The sequence below is a fragment of the Mercenaria mercenaria genome, chromosome 7 (genome assembly GCF_021730395.1).
Source record: "Mercenaria mercenaria strain notata chromosome 7, MADL_Memer_1, whole genome shotgun sequence".
Lineage (NCBI taxonomy): Eukaryota > Metazoa > Mollusca > Bivalvia > Venerida > Veneridae > Mercenaria > Mercenaria mercenaria.
Genome location: NC_069367.1, coordinates 69,714,431 through 69,733,069, shown reverse-complemented (window position 1 = coordinate 69,733,069; position 18,639 = coordinate 69,714,431). Strand labels below are relative to the sequence as shown.

Sequence of the window (18,639 nt, the reverse complement as noted above, 5' to 3'; positions counted from 1 at the left end):
CACATGTTAATTGCAGGTAGAAAAACCACAGGTAGAACAAACACAGGTAGAACCATTTCTTTTGCAAAACTGATAAAGTTGTCCAATGTGACCCGATAGTCCAGATATTTCAAAAACATGGAATGAAATGAGCCGCGTCAAAGAAAACCAACATAGTGCTTTGCAACCAACATGGATCCAGACCAGTGCAGTCTGGTCAGGATCTGTGCTATCCGCTTTCAAAGCCTATTGCAATTAGAGAAACCGTTAGCGAACAGCATGGATCCTGACCACACTGTGCGGATGCGCAGGCTGGTCTGGATCCATGCTGGTCGCAAATGCACTATGTTGGTTTTCTCATGGTGTGACCCAATTATTTCAAGAACATGGAATGAAATTAACTTAAACCACTTACTACACCATAGTACAAGCACATATGTTTGCAAAATTTCTCAAGGCAGTAATCTGATTTTCATTGGAGCTTGGAGGCGGAATAACTCTTCTTCAATATCACATATCATGTTATGTTACTTTGAGTTCATCAACTTACTCTCAATTTTCGTTCTTCAGTCAAAATCTTATGATTACTATATGAATTCACTTCATGATGACAGTCAACCGTTATTAAGTATCCTGTCATGGAAGCAACACAAGATGGCTGCATAAGACAGGTGGCTGCTTAAAAAAACTTGAAATTAGAACAAAAAGTCAGATTGGGAACTAAGCTGACTGCCTGCTTAAGGCAAGTGGCTGCTTAATACAGGTGGCAATGAAGGCAGGTTTAACTGTGCATCACTAACGCTACAATTTTCTTCCATTAGTTTTATATATTCCTGTGACACATGATTGAATGGTTTCTGATTAAATAAGGATAAACTGCAGTTTAGTGCATGTTTTCTGTCAGGACTGTCAAGATTGAGATTCTAGTTAATGCAGATTGGGTAATATCCGTAATATACTGATTTATCCTAATATTTGTAAACAGCACAATTCATAGATTTAAAACAGAATAAAATTGTCTGACTATATAACAGAAAAGTGAGGATAAAATTACAAACTACAGAATCACAAAAAAAAAGTACCCAATCTGCAAAGTATGTTACAGAGGCAAGCAGGATAGCAACAGCAGCATAGGGAGCAACATCAGTGCAACTCCTGCAGTAGCTATTGAAGAAACTATATTTGCAACTGCTGAATGAACACTAACCAAAAACTGTAGGCTAATATTGGTGCAAGAGTGGGGAAAAGCTGCAGGTAACTGTTGAAAGGATATACAAAAGGTTGCAGGCAACTGCTTTTAACAACAGAGCACAAAAGCTTTAGGCAACTGTTGAAAGTTACACCATCCAAAGGTAGCAGGCAACTGCTTTTAACAACAGAGCACAAAAGCTTTAGGCAACTGTTGAAAAGTTACACCAACAAAAGGTAGCAGGCAACTGCTTTAACAACAGAGTACAAAAGCTTTAGGCAACTGTTGAAAAGTTACACCAACCAAAGGTTGCAGGCAACTGCTTTAACAACAGAGCACAAAAGCTTTAGGCAACTGTTGAAAAGTTACACCAACCAAAGGTTGCAGGCAACTGCTTTTAACAACAGAGCACAAAAGCTTTAGGCAATTGTTGAAAAGTTACACCAACCAAAGGTTGCAGGCAACTGCTTTAACAACAGAGCACAAAAGCTTTAGGCAATTGTTGAAAAGTTACACCAACCAAAGGTTGCAGGCAACTGCTTTAACAACAGAGCACAAAAGCTTTAGGCAACTGTTGAAAAGTTACACCAACCAAAGGTTGCAGGCAACTGCTTTAAATAACAGAGTACAAAAGCTTTAGGCAACTGTTGAAAAGTTACACCAACCAAAGGTTGCAGGCAACTGCTTTAACAACAGAGTACAAAAGCTTTAGGCAACTGTTGAAAAGTTACACCAACCAAAGGTTGCAGGCAACTGCTTTAACAACAGAGCACAAAAGCTTTAGGCAACTGTTGAAAAGTTACACCAACCAAAGGTTGCAGGCAACTGCTTTAACAACAGAGCACAAAAGCTTTAGGCAACTGTTCAAAAGTTACACCAACCAAAGGTTGCAGGCAACTGCTTTAACAACAGAGCACAAAAGCTTTAGGCAACTGTTCAAAAGTTACACCAACCAAAGGTTGCAGGCAACTGCTTTAACAACAGAGCACAAAAGCTTTAGGCAACTGTTGAAAGTTACACCAACCAAAGGTTGCAGGCTACTGCTTTAACAACAGAGCACAAAAGCTTTAGGCAACTGTTGAAAAGTAACACCAACCAAAGGTTGCAGGCAACTGCTTTTAACAACAGAGCACAAAAGCTTTAGACAACTGTTGAAAAGTTACACCAACCAAAGGTTGCAGGCAACTGCTTTAAATAACAAAGCACAAAAGCTTTAGGCAACTGTTGAAAAGTTACACCAACCAAAGGTTGCAGGCAACTGCTTTAACAAGAGAGCACAAAAGCTTTAGGCAACTGTTGAAAAGTTACACCAACCAAAGGTAGCAGGCAACTGCTTTAACAACAGAGCACAAAAGCTTTAGGCAACTGTTGAAAAGTTACACCAACCAAAGGTAGCAGGCAACTGCTTTAACAACAGAGTACAAAAGCTTTAGGCAACTGTTGAAAAGTTACACCAACCAAAGGTGCAGGCAACTGCTTTAACAACAGAGTACAAAAGCTTTAGGCAACTGTTGAAAAGTTACACCAACCAAAGGTAGCAGGCAACTGCTTTAACAACAGAGTACAAAAGCTTTAGGCAACTGTTGAAAAGTTACACCAACCAAAGGTTGCAGGCAACTGCTTTAACAACAGAGTACAAAAGCTTTAGGCAACTGTTGAAAAGTTACACCAACCAAAGGTTGCAGGCAACTGCTTTAACAACAGAGTACAAAAGCTTTAGGCAACTGTTGAAAAGTTACACCAACCAAAGGTTGCAGGCAACTGCTTTAACAACAGAGCACAAAAGCTTTAGGCAACTGTTGAAAAGTTACACCAACCAAAGGTTGCAGGCAACTGCCTTTACAACAGAGTACAAAAGCTTTAGGCAACTGTTGAAAGTTACACCAACCAAAGGTTGCAGGCAACTGCCTTTACAACAGAGTACAAAAGCTTTAGGCAACTGTTGAAAGTTACACCAACCAAAGGTTGCAGGCAACTGCTTTAACAACAGAGTACAAAAGCTTTAGGCAACTGTTGAAAAGTTACACCAACAAAAGGTTGCAGGCAACTGCTTTAAATAACATAACACAAAAGCTTCATGCAACATAGAAACAAATTAGGCAAGTTAAGCAACAGTAGGCAAAAACTACACACTATAATCTAACTAATGACAAATAGCAAGTACTTTGCAATAAACAAAGTATTTATTTTAAACCAAAGTTTATTTCTATTTGTGTCCAGACAAATAATCTCGATCAAAAACAAACACCCAATAAAATATGGATACTATTGTTCTGTTTATTATTGATGATACTACCAAATCAATCCTTTAGTATGTCAGAACATGTTTGGTTTAATAGATATTGTTAGTCTTTAGTTAGATTATATGAAAGCAACTATATCTAAAGCTAGTGGCATGCAACATTCATATGACATGCAACATTCATATAACATTCATATGACATGCAACATTCATATGACATGCAACATTCATAACATTCATATGACATGCAACATTCAGCAACATTCATATGACATGCAACATTCATATGACATGCAACATTAAACAACAAGCTACAAAACATGTTAACTTTAATAAGCCTTGTCAGGCTTTGTCAGGCCTACAGTAACATATTGTGTCAAGAACTTGTTGCCTACAGTAAATCCTTCTAATACTTAGACTGAACCAAACTGAATCCAGTAATTTAGAAATATAATAATTTCTCCAAGATTTATGCCATATTAATTTCTTCCACTTTTTTGTTTAGATTTACAAAGGCTATCAGTCCTTGATCACGAAAGTGTCTTGGAAAAACAGCTCCTTTTTTTTAAGAATGGAACTTTTAAATCAATGGATGATCTGAAATGCCCATCAACACTAAAAGTCAGAAATTAAGTTTAAGGTTTTGACTTTAGATCTCTAAAATTTCAAATTAACGTATTCATTTGAAGTGCATGTATACGAAGAGTGTTCAATAAATATGTAGACTGACACTACAACTTTGTTCTAGTTAAGTACAAGTTTATATAACTGGTACTGAAATAACCACTAACATGTCCGCAAGTTTTATCATTAAAAGAGAATAATATGCACAAAGCACAAAATTACAGGTGATGCGCCTGAGGCCCAGTTCACATTGTGATGTCTTAAATGTAAATTACCATTACCTGCAAATAAAATTACATAAATTTCTGCAATAAACAATCAAAAACATTGTATCTCATTAAAAGTTAACATTAACTGGTCGGTCATTTTTTTGTTTGTTTGTTTTGGGTTTAATGCTGCTTTTCAACAGTATTTCAGTTATGTAACGGCGGGCAGTTAATCTAACCGGTGTTCCTGGATTCTGTACCAGTACAAACCTGTTCTCCGCAAGTAACAGAAAAACTTCCCCAGATGATTCAGAAGTGGAGGAATTGATTCATACGCCCCACCTGGGGATCAAAGTCACGACCCCGTGATCCATAGCCCTTCGCTCTCCCTATTGAGCTAAGCAGGCGGGTTGTATTGTTTAGGGTAGTCACACATGGTCTGACTAACACAAGGGCTATGATGGCCCTAGATCACTCAACCGAGTTCCACAGCTTGGAGATGGAAGGCTGATGATATACTGATACAGTCTCTTAGTATTGTGTCATCATTCCCCATCACATAACCCTACCCCACTGCTAAAAACGAAATAGTGACACAGTTACATATTTATCCTAGACTTTAAACAGACAAACATTCTGACCAAGTCTCATGAAGATCAGGTAGAAAATAAGGCAATTTGAGTGTTGACAAGGTCATTTATTATTTGACCTGCTGACCAAGTTTCTTGACCTGGATAATCCAGTTTCCAACTTTACCTAAGTCCCTTAGAGGCAAATATTCTGACAAAGATTTATGATGATCAAGTAGAAAATGTGGCTTCTACAGTGGTTTAAAGGTTTTTCTATGATTTAAGTTAGTGACCTTGGTTTTATCCTATATAACTAAGATTCAAACCTGACCTAGATGTCATAGAGATAAACATTCTGACAAATTTTTACGAAAATGAGATAGGAAATGTAACCTCAAGGCTTTCCCATTAACTGACCTAATGACCTAGTATTAGACCCCAGATGAACCCTTCAAGATTTTATTGATTATTATTGGGTCAAAGTTGTGACCTCTGTTGGTTACAATTTTAGACTGGTACATTTGTAGCAGATACACTGTTTTTCAAAATGATAAAACTTTAAGACTACTTTGCTGGCTAGTTTGTCAGTCTACATAATTATTTTGTGAACGACTCTTGTAGCAATGGCATTTGATCTCTTTGTTATCATTGGAATTAAAAACTTCTGAAATCTTAAACAAGCATACAGCAACATGAAAATTTATTATGTTTAACCCTTACCAAGCTGATCACGTGCGACCTGTGTAGATCATAATCAGCCTGCACATCCATGCAGTCTGATCATGATCTGCACTGTTTGCTATTCAACCAGCATCTTTTTCATAATCACCCCTTTTAACAGTTAATGGTACTGTCCAAATTTAAAGATGGACAAGTTCATTACAGAAATTTAGCAGGGTAAGGGTTAAGTTTAAGCCTTAATTTAAGACTTGAAGTGTTGATTAATATTGGCCTGAGTAAAAATGAACACAAGTTTTGGAGACTGCAGAATACTGGACATATAATGTTAATTCAGCTACGAAAACTCTCTAAGGTGCTCTGATATCATACCCAAAACTGGCCTCGTTTTTTTTTTTACTAAAGACTAGCAATGAAAAGACATTGCAAAATAGTGCAAAGTGATTCAAAAACAATTTGATTTTTTACTGTCGCTTCATCAAGTTCAAGGTCGTATCAGAACAACTAGTTTAGACAATCGCAGGCACATATTTGAGTAAGATATCTTTTTTTTAAAGAATGTTATAAAATTTAAGAAATCCCCAATTATTCTGCTACCTATGATGTGTAAGATGTTAAATAATTAGAAAATTAGTAAGTTAAATGTCGTTATTAGTTATTTCTTGCTTACATCATCATACCAGACTAAATGGGTATTTCTATCTCAATGTGTAAATTGTGCAAAATCATGTCATGTACTATGAGCCATTAAAGTAGGCTGCCTTCTACTGTTGCAGTTTCTGGTTCTTTTCAATAAGTTCTAATTTACCAAGTAAATTTTTCTTGTTCAAAGTTCAAAACAAACAAAAGAGCCAATGATTTTACACAATTTCATAATGATCAGACACACAAATACTGGTCATTATTCATAAATGTTTCAAGATACATGTGCACTTTTGTTTTGGTAATTTGGAAAAGTATATGTATTTGCTGCATGAAAATTGTAAGAAACTGCAATTTTGTTCATAAAAACTAATTCTAAATATGTATATATCCCAACATTTGTATACAATGACCAAAAATTATACATGAATATGAAAAACACTTCAAAGTGAAAATGTTAATTTTAAAAAGATAAAAACATGTATTAAAGGTTATGAGAAGAAAACAAAGCAGAAATATTCAAAATATTTCGAACAGATGCACATTTGTTTATCGTATATGTATGCCAAAAATCTTTGACAAACTATATTAGGGTTACAATTTCAGCCCAAATATCCTGATCAACATCAGTCTTGTTTACATATTTGTTTGTAAGTTTATCGTGGGTTTATCACCATTTTTCAACAGTATCTGTAACAGCAGTCATGAAATCAAGAGTGTTTCAGGATCCTGTACCAGTACTCGCTGTACCAGTACTCACTTCTTCTCCACAAGTAACTGTCAGTGACAACTTCTCAGCATGAATCAGATGTGGTTAAGGAATGACATCAGACATTACTGTCTCAAAGAGAAGTTTCTCCTCATGTTCACGGATTCAAATCGCTACCAATGTAATTTTGCTCACTTCCACCTGAACTGTCAACTTCCTGACAGCCATAAGTGCATGCACCAAAGACAAAATTTGGCATCCAGGAAATTCTTAACACAACCCTGGCTTCAAATCATTCATCTTTTACAGAATTGATTTACTAAATGTTTTGTTTTTTCCTCAGTATGAAGTCAAAATAAAGCAAAAAGCAAAGAATACATTAGCGCTATTATAAATTCACACCTACCTTCTGACTTTTTTAACAAGGTCCCCAAACGGTTTTTCCCAGCAATACATTTTTATCACTCTCATGCCAGCTATTATTTCATTCATTAATCGTACACGTTCATCTGTAAACTTTGCTGTCTTTTGTCTGGAAATGAAACAAAGAAAGAATGCTTAAATAAATCTACCACAATCACGTGAAACAATCAAAGAAAGTCGTAACCTGCCAGCCTAAAGACTAATGCCCCCCACTGGTACATTTGTCACAAATAAGGGGAAATCATTCAAATGTTTGCAATCTTAATGGGGTATAGCTGCAAAAAAAAATTTATGAAATGGATTCATTATTCTATACTATATACTTTTTGAGCTATGAGCATCACAAACAAAAAATCCACTATTTTGGCTATTTCAAGGGCCATAACTCTGTAATAAATGCTAAAATTCTCAAGAAGAATGCCAAGTGTGCAAGGTCACATTATGCAAGGTATCATGAATTTACATTAAATACATTTTGAGTGAGGCACATAATTAGGTGAAAATGTGCATTTTTTGACTATTTCAGGGGCCATAACTCTGGAAATAGGCGGCAGACCCAGACGAAAAATAGGAGGTGCGCAAGTTCGTATCATGATAAAGATTCATGCAAGGTTTCATCAATTTATATCAAATACTTTTTGAGCTAGGCGTGTCACAAGGTGAAAATGTGCATTTTTGACTATTTCAGGGGCCATAACTCTAGAAATAGGGGGCGAACCCAAATGAAAAATAGGAGGTGCACAAGTTCATATCATGATTAAGACTCATGCAAGGTTTCATGAATCTATATCAAATACTTTTTGAGCTAGGCGTATCACAAGGTGAAAATGTGCATTTTTGACTATTTCAGGGACCAAAACTCTGGAAATAGGGGGCGGAGCCAGACGAAAAATAGGAAGTGCGCAAATTCATACCATGATAAAGACTCATGCAAGGTTTCATCAATTTATATCATATACTTTTTGAGCTAGGCGTGTCACAAGGTGAAAATGTGCATTTTTGACTATTTCAGGGGCCATAACTCTAGAAATAGGGGGAGGACCCAGATGAAAAATAGGAGGTGCACAAGTTCATATCATGATTAAGACTCATGCAAGGTTTCATGAATCTATATCAAATACTTTTTGCGCTAGGCGTGTCACAAGGTGAAAATGTGCATTTTTGACTATTTCAGGGACCAGAACTCTAAAATTAGGGGGTGGAGCCAGACGAAAAATAGAAGGTGTGCAAGTTGATATCATGATAAAGACTCATGCAAGGTTTCATTAATTTATATCAAATACTTTTTGAGCTAGGCGTGTCACGAACTTCGGACGGACAGATGGACGCACGGACGGATGCCCATACAATTCATGTATTAGGTGGTCATTCCATTGTTTGAAAAAATAGAATGACCACTTAAGGAACAAAAGAATTAAGTGGTTACGGAATGAATACAAAGGATTTCTATTGTCCTAGGCCACACCTCCTACCAACTAAGGTACCAATCGTATGAGCGGACAGACGCACGGACAAGAGCAAATCTATATGTCCCCACCACTCATGGGGGGGGGGGGGGGGGGGCACAAAAAAGGAGCCATGAGCAACACTCAACCTTTCCTTTAGAACTCCTGTGTCCAACAATGCCTTACCTTCCTCTGTCATCATTCGTTCCAATATACCTTAAATATGTGTCTAATAATATTTCTGCTCGATGAAATAAATGCTGAAGTTCAATTTCTGATTGAATGCACTGTTCGAATCTTTTTCATTATTACTGATAGTCGGTGCTCTATCTCTTAATGCACAACACTTCTTTGATATACTGGAGAATATAATTTCCAACTGTGGCAACATCTGTGTACTTTTATAATACTACAACAAGCCGAGTCAAACAGCAGTTCCGATTAACAAGTATTCTGTTCCATTCCTGGGTTGGCAGCAGCCCTACCCCTACCTAATGTAGATCTTAATGTACGTCCTGGATGTCAGTCACTGACCATACACCTTTGAACTACTTCTAAAATTTAGTGTACAAGGATAAATCTACCGTTAATGTACCATTTCCTTATCAAATGATTGAATCAAATCTATCACGCATAACTAAACACCATGGTGATCAACTGTAAGAAGTCTCATTTAAAGCCCTTTAAAAATGTGGAAGTAGTTTGCTGCACATTCTGGAAACTAGAGGGGGTATAGGTGCCCCAGTGACCCCCCACCCACCCCCCAAGCCTTATCTATGTCCACTCAAGAAAAAAAATGTCACTCATAGCTGGACTTCATGAGCTTCACCTGTATAAACTTTAACCAAATCCCATTAAAACTGTTGGTGTGGTCTGCTCTAGTAACAACTTGCAATGACCAACCACGTCTGTCTGACAACCTGACAGACTGACCAATCAACCACAAGATGATACACTTTTTGGGGTTTACTAATAATTTTCAACTCAATATGTTGATAAAATACATGTCTCGTTTCATAGCAAGCTTTAAAGCTCAAATTTAGATTCTCACCAAGTCCTGTTCAGTGATTCTTGATTTAAGAAATGCTTTCAGAATGCAATAATTATTCACATACTATAAAATCAAACAATGCTAAAAGTTTTCTCTATTTAGAATTTTAATTGGTTTGTGTGGTAGTATATTCATGATACATTACCATAAGGAAGGACACAAATGGCTATTCAAAACACTTATAATACTAATGCCAGTATCTATTTCTGCAAATACTGACAATAAGCTAACACAGTGAAAATAAATCTCTCACAAAAAATTCTGATTCTACAGTATCTTAAGCCCAATGTTTTTACCTGAATTTAGAAAACAATTTTCCCATCCATCCCTGTACTGGTACAAGCAGCAAGAGCACAGCAAAGCCTGCTAGAGTAGATGGACCAAGCTCCCGCCATAATATTGCCAATACAGCTATAGCTTCTATAGGTCCTACCCATAGGAAATGAAGAAATATCACAGCCTGAAATACAAACAAATCAAATTGCTAAATGATTTGTGATTTATAAGGCCTCATATTTGTAAATGAATATAGAAACTGAGATTTTGATATCAAAATGCAAAATTTTTACACCATGTTTTCATGAAACTAACTAAATATTGTTTGTACAGCCTCCATGTGTACCAGCATAGACAACTCATACAGTGGGTTTGGAAATTTGAATATTTGATGACTAAGTCCAAATATAAATGAGTTCTCAGTGAAACACTTGAAATAGCTAAATATGACTTTTTTTACAAGTTAAAATACTCTCAAAGAGTGTATTTTAGCATAGAATGGACTTGACTTGAAATCTCTCCAATTGATAAAACTGCACCCTAAAATGGGTTTGTGGAAACGAAACAGAAGGCCTAACTCTGAGACTTAATAACAAAATTATTTGTTTATATGTCAAAATCTAAATATCACAGATTACTTTACTAGTGAACCACTTCTGCAAAATATAAATGAATAAAGAATTTTCTTGATATTTGGTCAGGAGAGGGCAAATTTAAGTTCACCACTCCCCGTGTTGACAGGGCATTTTAAAATTCATTTAAATTCTCCTTCCAAAGCCTCTAAAATACAAGGTACCAAAACAACTAGCTAGGGATAAATTACAAATCTCAGATTCAACTAGCCTTTCCATCAAGTTAATTATTGATAAGCATTATTTTGAAATTGGATTTTTAAACATGTAGGCCATTCAATGCATATTTGTTTTAATTAAAACCAATGGGAAATTGGAAACATGACCATGCATTTCCATTTCTTGTTAACATTATGTAAATATTATGTTTTCAAGCAGTTTTTGGAGCAAAGGTGAACCTGATCATAACCCTGTGGCAATGCAGTTAAATGCCATACCAGTGTAAAGATTCTTTCTAGAGGAAAACTTTCATGCTAGCTTGTAAAGACCAGTGGTTCTTTCAACAACACACCTGTCAGGTGAACCAGTGGTTCTTTCAATAACACACCTGTCAGGTGAACCAGTGGTTCTTTCAATAATACACCTGTCAGGTGAACCAGTGGTTCTTTCAATAGTACACCTGTCAGGTGAACCAGTGTTCTTTCAATAATACACCTGTCAGGTGAACTAGGAACAATCTGGTTTTACAGAAGATAATATAAGTCTGACAAATTTTTCCCCAGCCTGAGACTGATATAGGGAACTGGTCATTAGTAATCTAGATTGCAGGAACACTGTTCAGGCTAACTGAGCATAGGTCTTCAGTAGTATACAGATTGCAGGTTTACAGGTTGCTGGAATACTGTTCAGACTAAATGAGCATCCATCTTCAGTAGTACCGATTGCAGGAATACAGCGTAGATTAATTGAGTGCTGGTTGTTAGCAGTACAGATTGCAGGAATACTGTTCAGTTTAACTGAGCACTGGTCTTTGCAGGAATACTGTCCTGGCTAACAACTTTACTGAGGACCATCAAAGAACCATCCAGGACAAGTTTCATCAATTTCACTAATTAATGCTTCTAAAGGAGAGATTGTTTAAAGGAAAGTGTTGAGGGAAAGATGGACAATACATGAGGGACGAACTGTGGATGGTGACAGAGTGATCAAATATCTCTCCCCCAGCACTTTGTGCTCTGACAAGTTGAAAATCAAAACCAACATACCCAATGTCAAAATTGTTTAGGTCTGACTATTGCACAAAAACTGCAATACTACTGCTGTATTTTGAAACTATTTGTGCACTTGTGATTCTGTACTATTCAATTCTCTGTCATTAAGAGCTTGCTAGAACTTAGCAGAAGGCACATGCAACTTGATAATTATGACTGAATACTTTTTTAACCGACTTTTAAAGGGCATAGTAGATTTGCATTTGGTGCAAATCCTGCAAATCATCATTCTTATATAATTCTGAAAAGAAATGAAGGAAGGAAAAACAAAGAACAATGTCTTCCAAACTCCAGTATCAGCCATACCACTAGTAACTACACAGGATAGAATTTAGAATCCACTGGAGAACTTTGGTTTTATTCTTCCATGTTTCATTACTAACAAATGAAAAATTTAATATAAGTTTGGAGGGTGGTTTGTGCCTTTAAATCCATGATTCCTATGTAATAAGCTCTGAGTAAACCATACCTGATCAAATCTATTAACATCGTTTGACATAAGGTTGACAATCTGCCCTGTAGTTGTTTTACCCAGACCTTCACTGCTTAACCTCAATGACTGAAATACAGAACACATTCTTAATTAATTTATTTGTATGACACATAATCAAAATCAAAGTGAAACTAGAGTTATCACTAAAGGTAATTAATACCCCAGACGCTACTAAAGCAAGATGTTATGACTATGACATTTGGCCTTCAAGTCCGACCTTGACTTTAGACCTAGTGACCTTGGTTGTGCCTCCACATGTCATCTTGATAAGATTAACAAATGAAGCAAGTTTTATGAAAATCTTCTAGTCAGAAGTGATGGGACGTAAGAATCTATCAAAAAGAAGTGTAGCGGCCTCATGAACTAAGTCAGAAGTAAAATAACCTTATGAACCATTGTCAAGACAATCAGACCTGTTGGGACTTTAGAAACTTATACTTGTATTATTGTTAAGACAGTCAGATATGTAGTGGCCTAAGAAACTAGCAATTTTGTTATTGTTAAGAACAATCAGAACTGTAGATGCCTAAGGAACCATTTTCAAGACAATCAGTCAAGACAATTAGAAGTTGTATTGACTTGAAAAACTAACAATTCTATTACAGTACTGTATTATTAACAATCAGAAGTAAGAAGGCCTAAAAAGCTAACAATAAAAACGTGTAGAGATCTAAAAACCATTGTTAAAACAATCAAAGTATTGAGGCCTAAGTAACTTACAATCAGAAGAGTATTGCCTAACAAACCATTGTTAACAAACAGATGTGTATGGGCCTAACAAACTAATAATAACAAGAGCGCCGCCAAGCGGGGCAATATATGCCTGAAGGATTACATCAGAGGATGGGAGTAAAATTTCAAGAACTTGACTGTTGAAGCCCAAAGGACAGGAACAACAAAAAGAAAAAATTCCAAAAAGAAAAATTCTAAGTCCAAAAAAAATTCTTACCAGGTAAAGTTATGCCAAAATACATCTAAAAATTGGATGTACCATCCATGTTGTACCACAGAAAAGTAGTCTCGGTTTTTCCCTACTGCCAATAATAAAAAAATTTCAAAATAAGCTATTTATAGTAAAAAAAAAAAGGGAAGTAATTAAAAAAAAAAATGGGATCTGCCAAATAAAAATAAAAGCAATGCAATGCATAGCTATATACACAAAGCAAAGTCATATATGACCTTTGACCCCTAAGTGTGACCTTGACCTTGAAGCGAGTCATCCAAAACATGCACTCTGCATGTCGCCTCAGTGTGGTGAACATTTGTGCCAAGTTTCTTTGAAATCCTTTAAGCAGTTCAAGAGTTACAGAGTGGACACAGCAAAGTCATATATGACCTTTCACTCCTAAGTGTGACCTTGACCTTGAAGCTAGTCATCCGAAACAAGCGCTCTGCAGGTCGTCTCAGTGTGGTGAACATTTGTGCCAAGTTTCTTTGAAATCCTTCAAGCAGTTCAAGAGTTACAAAGCGGACATGAAACACACTCATATGACCTTTGACCCCTAAGTGTGACCTTGACCTTGAAATGAGACATCCAAAACATGCGCTCTGCACGTCATCTCAGTGTGGTGAACACTTGTATCAAGTTTCTTTGAAATCCTTCAAGGGGTTCAAGAGTTACAGAGCGGACACGAAATTGCTAACGGACGGATGGACGGACGTTCCTACAAAAAATGTCATATGGATACTTATGTGGCTACTCTTTTGTTCTCTCTATTGTTCTTTCAGCCACGTAAGAGAAAAATAGCCACATAAAAGCCTTACAGAATGAATGACATCAAAGAACAAGAGCGCCGCCAAGTGGGGCAATATACACCCGAAGGCTTACATCATAGGATGGGAGAACTTGACTTTTGAAGCCCCAAAAGGACTGGAACAACAAAAGGAAAACTTCAAAAAAAAAATCTAAGTCCACAAAAAAATATTCAAAGTCTATAAAAAAATCCTTATCAGGTACAGGTATGTAAAAATACACCTTAAAATTGGAGGTACCATCCATGCTGTACCACAGAAAAGTGGTCTCGGTTTTTCCCTACGGCCAATAATAAAAAAGTTTCAAAATAAGCTCTGCACATCGTTGCAATGTGGTGAACATTTCTGCCAAGTTTCTTTGAAATCCTTCAAGGGGTTCAAGAGTTACAGAGCGGACACGAAACAAACTGATATGACCTTTAACTCCTAAGTGTGACCTTGACCTTGAAGCGAGACATCCAGAACATGCGCTCTGCACGTCGTCTGGGTGTGGTGAACATTTGTGTCAAGTTTCCTCGAAATCCTTCAAGGGGTTCAAGAGTTACAGAGCGGACACGAAATTGCTAACGGACAGACGGACACCAGCGTCATAACATAATACGTCCCTTCGGGCGTATAAAAAGTACAGTTACCTATTTTTCCTATAGCCACCTAAGTATGCAAATGTGAGCTCGGACAGACAGACACCGAGACCATAACATAATACGTCCCTTCGGGCATATAAAAAGTGTAAAGGCCTAAGATGTAGGGGCCTTAGAAACTAATAATCAAAAATGTAAGGGCCTAAGAAACCATCAGAAATGCAGAGGCCTAAGAAACTAACAATTAGGGAAGTAAGGCCTATCAAACGCTGATAAGAACAACTCTCAGTTTCAACATTGTAACTGCATTTTATTAGCTATCTTACAAATACATGTATATGAGCCAATAATCAATGGTTTTATTACAGTTTAATGCAAAGGACAGACCGTAAAATCAATGTAGTGATAGGTCATATAATTGCTGTAGTAAAAACCATTTGTGCTCTTTCAATCTTGCTTAAAAAACTTCTTAGGTAAAGTTACTTGTTCAAAATACACCCCAAAAGTTATCTAATGTGACTGTTAGCTAATTTATAGCATTCTATTCAACAGCGAAAAATGGTGATGAGAGACTGCTAACTGTAAAATTAGTGATATTTAAGGAGGACTAATTTGCTTGAATTATGTAGCTGTATTAATCTAAGACATTTTAAATTCCAACAAACAAACAAAATTCACATTCATTTTATCATCTACAGATATCTGCCCACCCCCACCCATTCCCCACAAAATAGCTTTTTCGTCTAAAACCACAAAATGTCATGTCCACAAAAAATTAACTGATTTCACAATAAACAAATTTCTTACCAACAGCATGCTGATATCACATTCTAATATGACTAGCAATGCTTAAATCATGTTTACGTCATGTCAACGTGATATTTAGCGCCATGTACGCATACTGAGTTGGTTATTCACTTTGCAGAATAATTCGCCATCATTTTCACCCAAATTGATCACTTCCACAAGACGTCTTACCATTTCAGGTCCTGGCGTGTATAAACAAAGGAGCTTGACGCCCTACCATTTGGCGCCATGCATGCACGAAGAAACAGTTCTATCATATCTGATTTAAATTTGACAATAAAAGACATATTAGAATCAAAATAATTTATAGCAAAACCATCTTTGAACACTATTTATACATTCCAGCAGTTTTATGTCATTCAAAATAATTTCACTTGGACTGCCCATCGTGTATAAATAGTGTTAAAACACGGTTTTGCTATAAATTATTTGTTAAATAAATAAATTTCTTATCTTTATATATAATAAATAACAACAGGCTGATTTCATAATAAACAAATTTCTTACCTTTCTATATAGTAAAGAACAACATGCTATTCTCATTTTCATTCCTATACGTTGAACTCCGAAGAAGTAAGGATGATGTGAAATTGCTAGCATTATTGCACACAGACTCACGCCCATTGCATACAGGTAACTGTCCATCTTAGTCACTGAGGACCCCGGTGTGAAATAACGAATCAACCCACCAAGTAACAGTGGTTGTATAACCTTTGTGGCCTCCTAAAAACATGAAAAATTGACCATTGATAAAATTGCTCCCTGATTTTATTCTAAAGAAACTCAAGTCTTATGTGAGGAAAGGATACAGTAAAACTTCATTTAAGTTGAAAGTGCATGTTAAACTGCCATTTCCTGCAGGTAACTGCTAAACAACAGAGGTAAAATTATATGTGAAAAAAATACTTGACAATGTGGTTGACTATGACAAGCACAAAACCATTTCACGCAATACAACTGACACAATTTAATGTCATTTGAAGACTTCTAGAGAATACTATTTCACAGACATGAGGACCTTCAACAGGTCAGCTCAATGGCTTTTCTTCAAACAGAAAAAATTCAACTCCTTGTGCAATTGGAACCTACAATGAGTGGCAAGTCTAACATACCAAGTCCGAGACATTCACCAATTCATCAGAAAGCACGCCCAAGGTTAAGACGGCCATACTGGTTTTTATTAACAAAAACAAAATATGTTGTTTTTTCGTATTTACTCAGAATGAAGCATGCAATTAACTCCACAAAATCAGAATCACAAAAAGTCTTCATCCGTTCATACATACCTCTAAAAACAGAACAAAGCCCAAAAGAATATATTCAAGACCAAACATTCTAAACAGAGCTTTAAACAAACTAGGTTTTCTTTTCCCTCCTTTGGACTTGTTCATCTCTTTTCTCCATTCCCTGAATAAAAAAGAAAAACAATTTTATACAAGTTATCTGTTTTGAGTGTTATGATGGCATACACATAGCCTGCACATTTAAAGCCAATCTCTGACAACTGCGTCAGGGAGTCAACTCTTTGGCTCAATGGTTAGAGCAATGGACTAGCGCCTGAGCGACCCGAGTTCGAATCCTGCCACAGGCACTTGGGATTTTTTGTCATAAACTGCTACACTCTTTTTGTTATGGCTAAAATTTGTAAGATCGGGGCTTGTCCGGTATATGGGCTTTGTCTCAGGCCGAAAATGGTACTTTCTATGCCAAAAAGGCTTACATGTCATCATAAATGATTACTTCTTTGAAAGGGGAAGTGTTACAATTACTTACGCATAGCCTGTACATTTAAAGCCAATCTCTGACAACTGCGTCAGGGAGGCGACTCTTTGGGTCAGTGGTTAGTGCATTGGACTAGCACACGAGCAACCCTGGTCGAGTTGGGATTTTTCGTCATAAAATGCTATACTCTTGTTACGGCTAAAAGTCGTAAGATGTGTTTATATCATATGGCAACTTTCAAGGTTTTACTAATGGTGGCATTCTAAAAGAAGACCCCAGGTCCACACACACATGAAGGGCAAATAGTTCAGAAGGATTTGACCTTAATTGCTATTAACAATTTCTTTGAATATTCTCGGATGTAAGTAAGTAGTTTGTATACCGAGTTTTAAGCCATATCAACACAATTATTATGGTCAAAAGGGAACTTTCCAGCCTTGAACTGTGGAGAAAAACTGCAAATGCCCTTATTTGAAAAGATAACTTTTATCACTCTAGCTAGATGGTTTTCTCACAGGGCTACTCAAGCAGAGCTTAAAGAGGTGTGGGACAAGTGATTTGAAGCCAGTAACATTAACCTGTTTCTGCCAGAGGCCCCTTGTATATGAGAAGAGCCAAGTGGGAAGTCTGAAGCATTCTATGTTCAAACTCTCCAAAGTGAACAAGCGAGTTTACGGAGGAGGAGTGGGAGTTATCACTTTTTTTAGGAACATTCACAAACAATAATGCCCTAAAACAGACCACAGCTACAGCAACAAATTTGCAGACATCTCATTTCATTCACTCTTGTTCTGCTGATGAAAGCTGACTTACTTTTCAAGTGTTTCACCCAGTCTGTCAGACTGATCTTCAACTGTCACATTGTACATATCCTCTACCTCCAGCTGACGTGCATACCCCTTCTTGAATAGCGGATTCATCCACCTGAAGAGAAAACGAAGATTTAAAATTTAGTTGCATTATGATAACATTCATCTATACTTATTCATTTTAGCCCAGACGAACACCTGAAACTTATCTGGATGCTGTTCCCATCCAGGATCCATTGTTTTAAACTAGAGTTAGGACCGTAGCATCTGATAGGATGTTTCTGAGCACAAATTATAGATTGGCCAATGGCAAGGTTGGTTTATTGAAATTGGTCTTCATATTCAGTTTTATAACTCTGGAGCCTCAGCTAAATGAGTCTGTTTTCATAAAATGTCCACCAAATTAATCAAAACATTTCAGTTGAAATTGTTCTGTTATTAACAACAGATTTTGTCTAATATTACATGTATCTAGAAAATATAAAATATTTTGTCATTTAACTTTATGATTACTGTGTGTCATACAAATTTCTTCAGGTACTTAAGGATCCAAATGAAATTACCAACACTTCAAACTAAAGCCCAGTGTTGTAGGAAAC

At 36.6% G+C, this 18,639-nt stretch overlaps 1 protein-coding gene across 3 annotated transcripts in view; it reads right to left on the bottom strand.

The window, feature by feature from the left end:
- Positions 1–18,639, bottom strand: part of LOC123553972 (ATP-binding cassette sub-family C member 4-like) — a 169,786-nt gene that overhangs the window by 138,023 nt on the left and 13,124 nt on the right. For all 3 annotated transcript variants that reach the window (XM_045343769.2, XM_053548618.1, XM_045343770.2), the window contains exons 2-7: positions 18,045–18,155; positions 16,796–16,916; positions 16,017–16,232; positions 12,346–12,435; positions 10,054–10,217; positions 7,245–7,370 (exon numbers count right to left, since the gene is read on the bottom strand). In XM_045343769.2, coding sequence (XP_045199704.2) covers positions 7,245–7,370; positions 10,054–10,217; positions 12,346–12,435; positions 16,017–16,232; positions 16,796–16,916; positions 18,045–18,155 — 828 coding nt within the window. The remainder of the gene's footprint in view (positions 1–7,244; positions 7,371–10,053; positions 10,218–12,345; positions 12,436–16,016; positions 16,233–16,795; positions 16,917–18,044; positions 18,156–18,639) is intronic.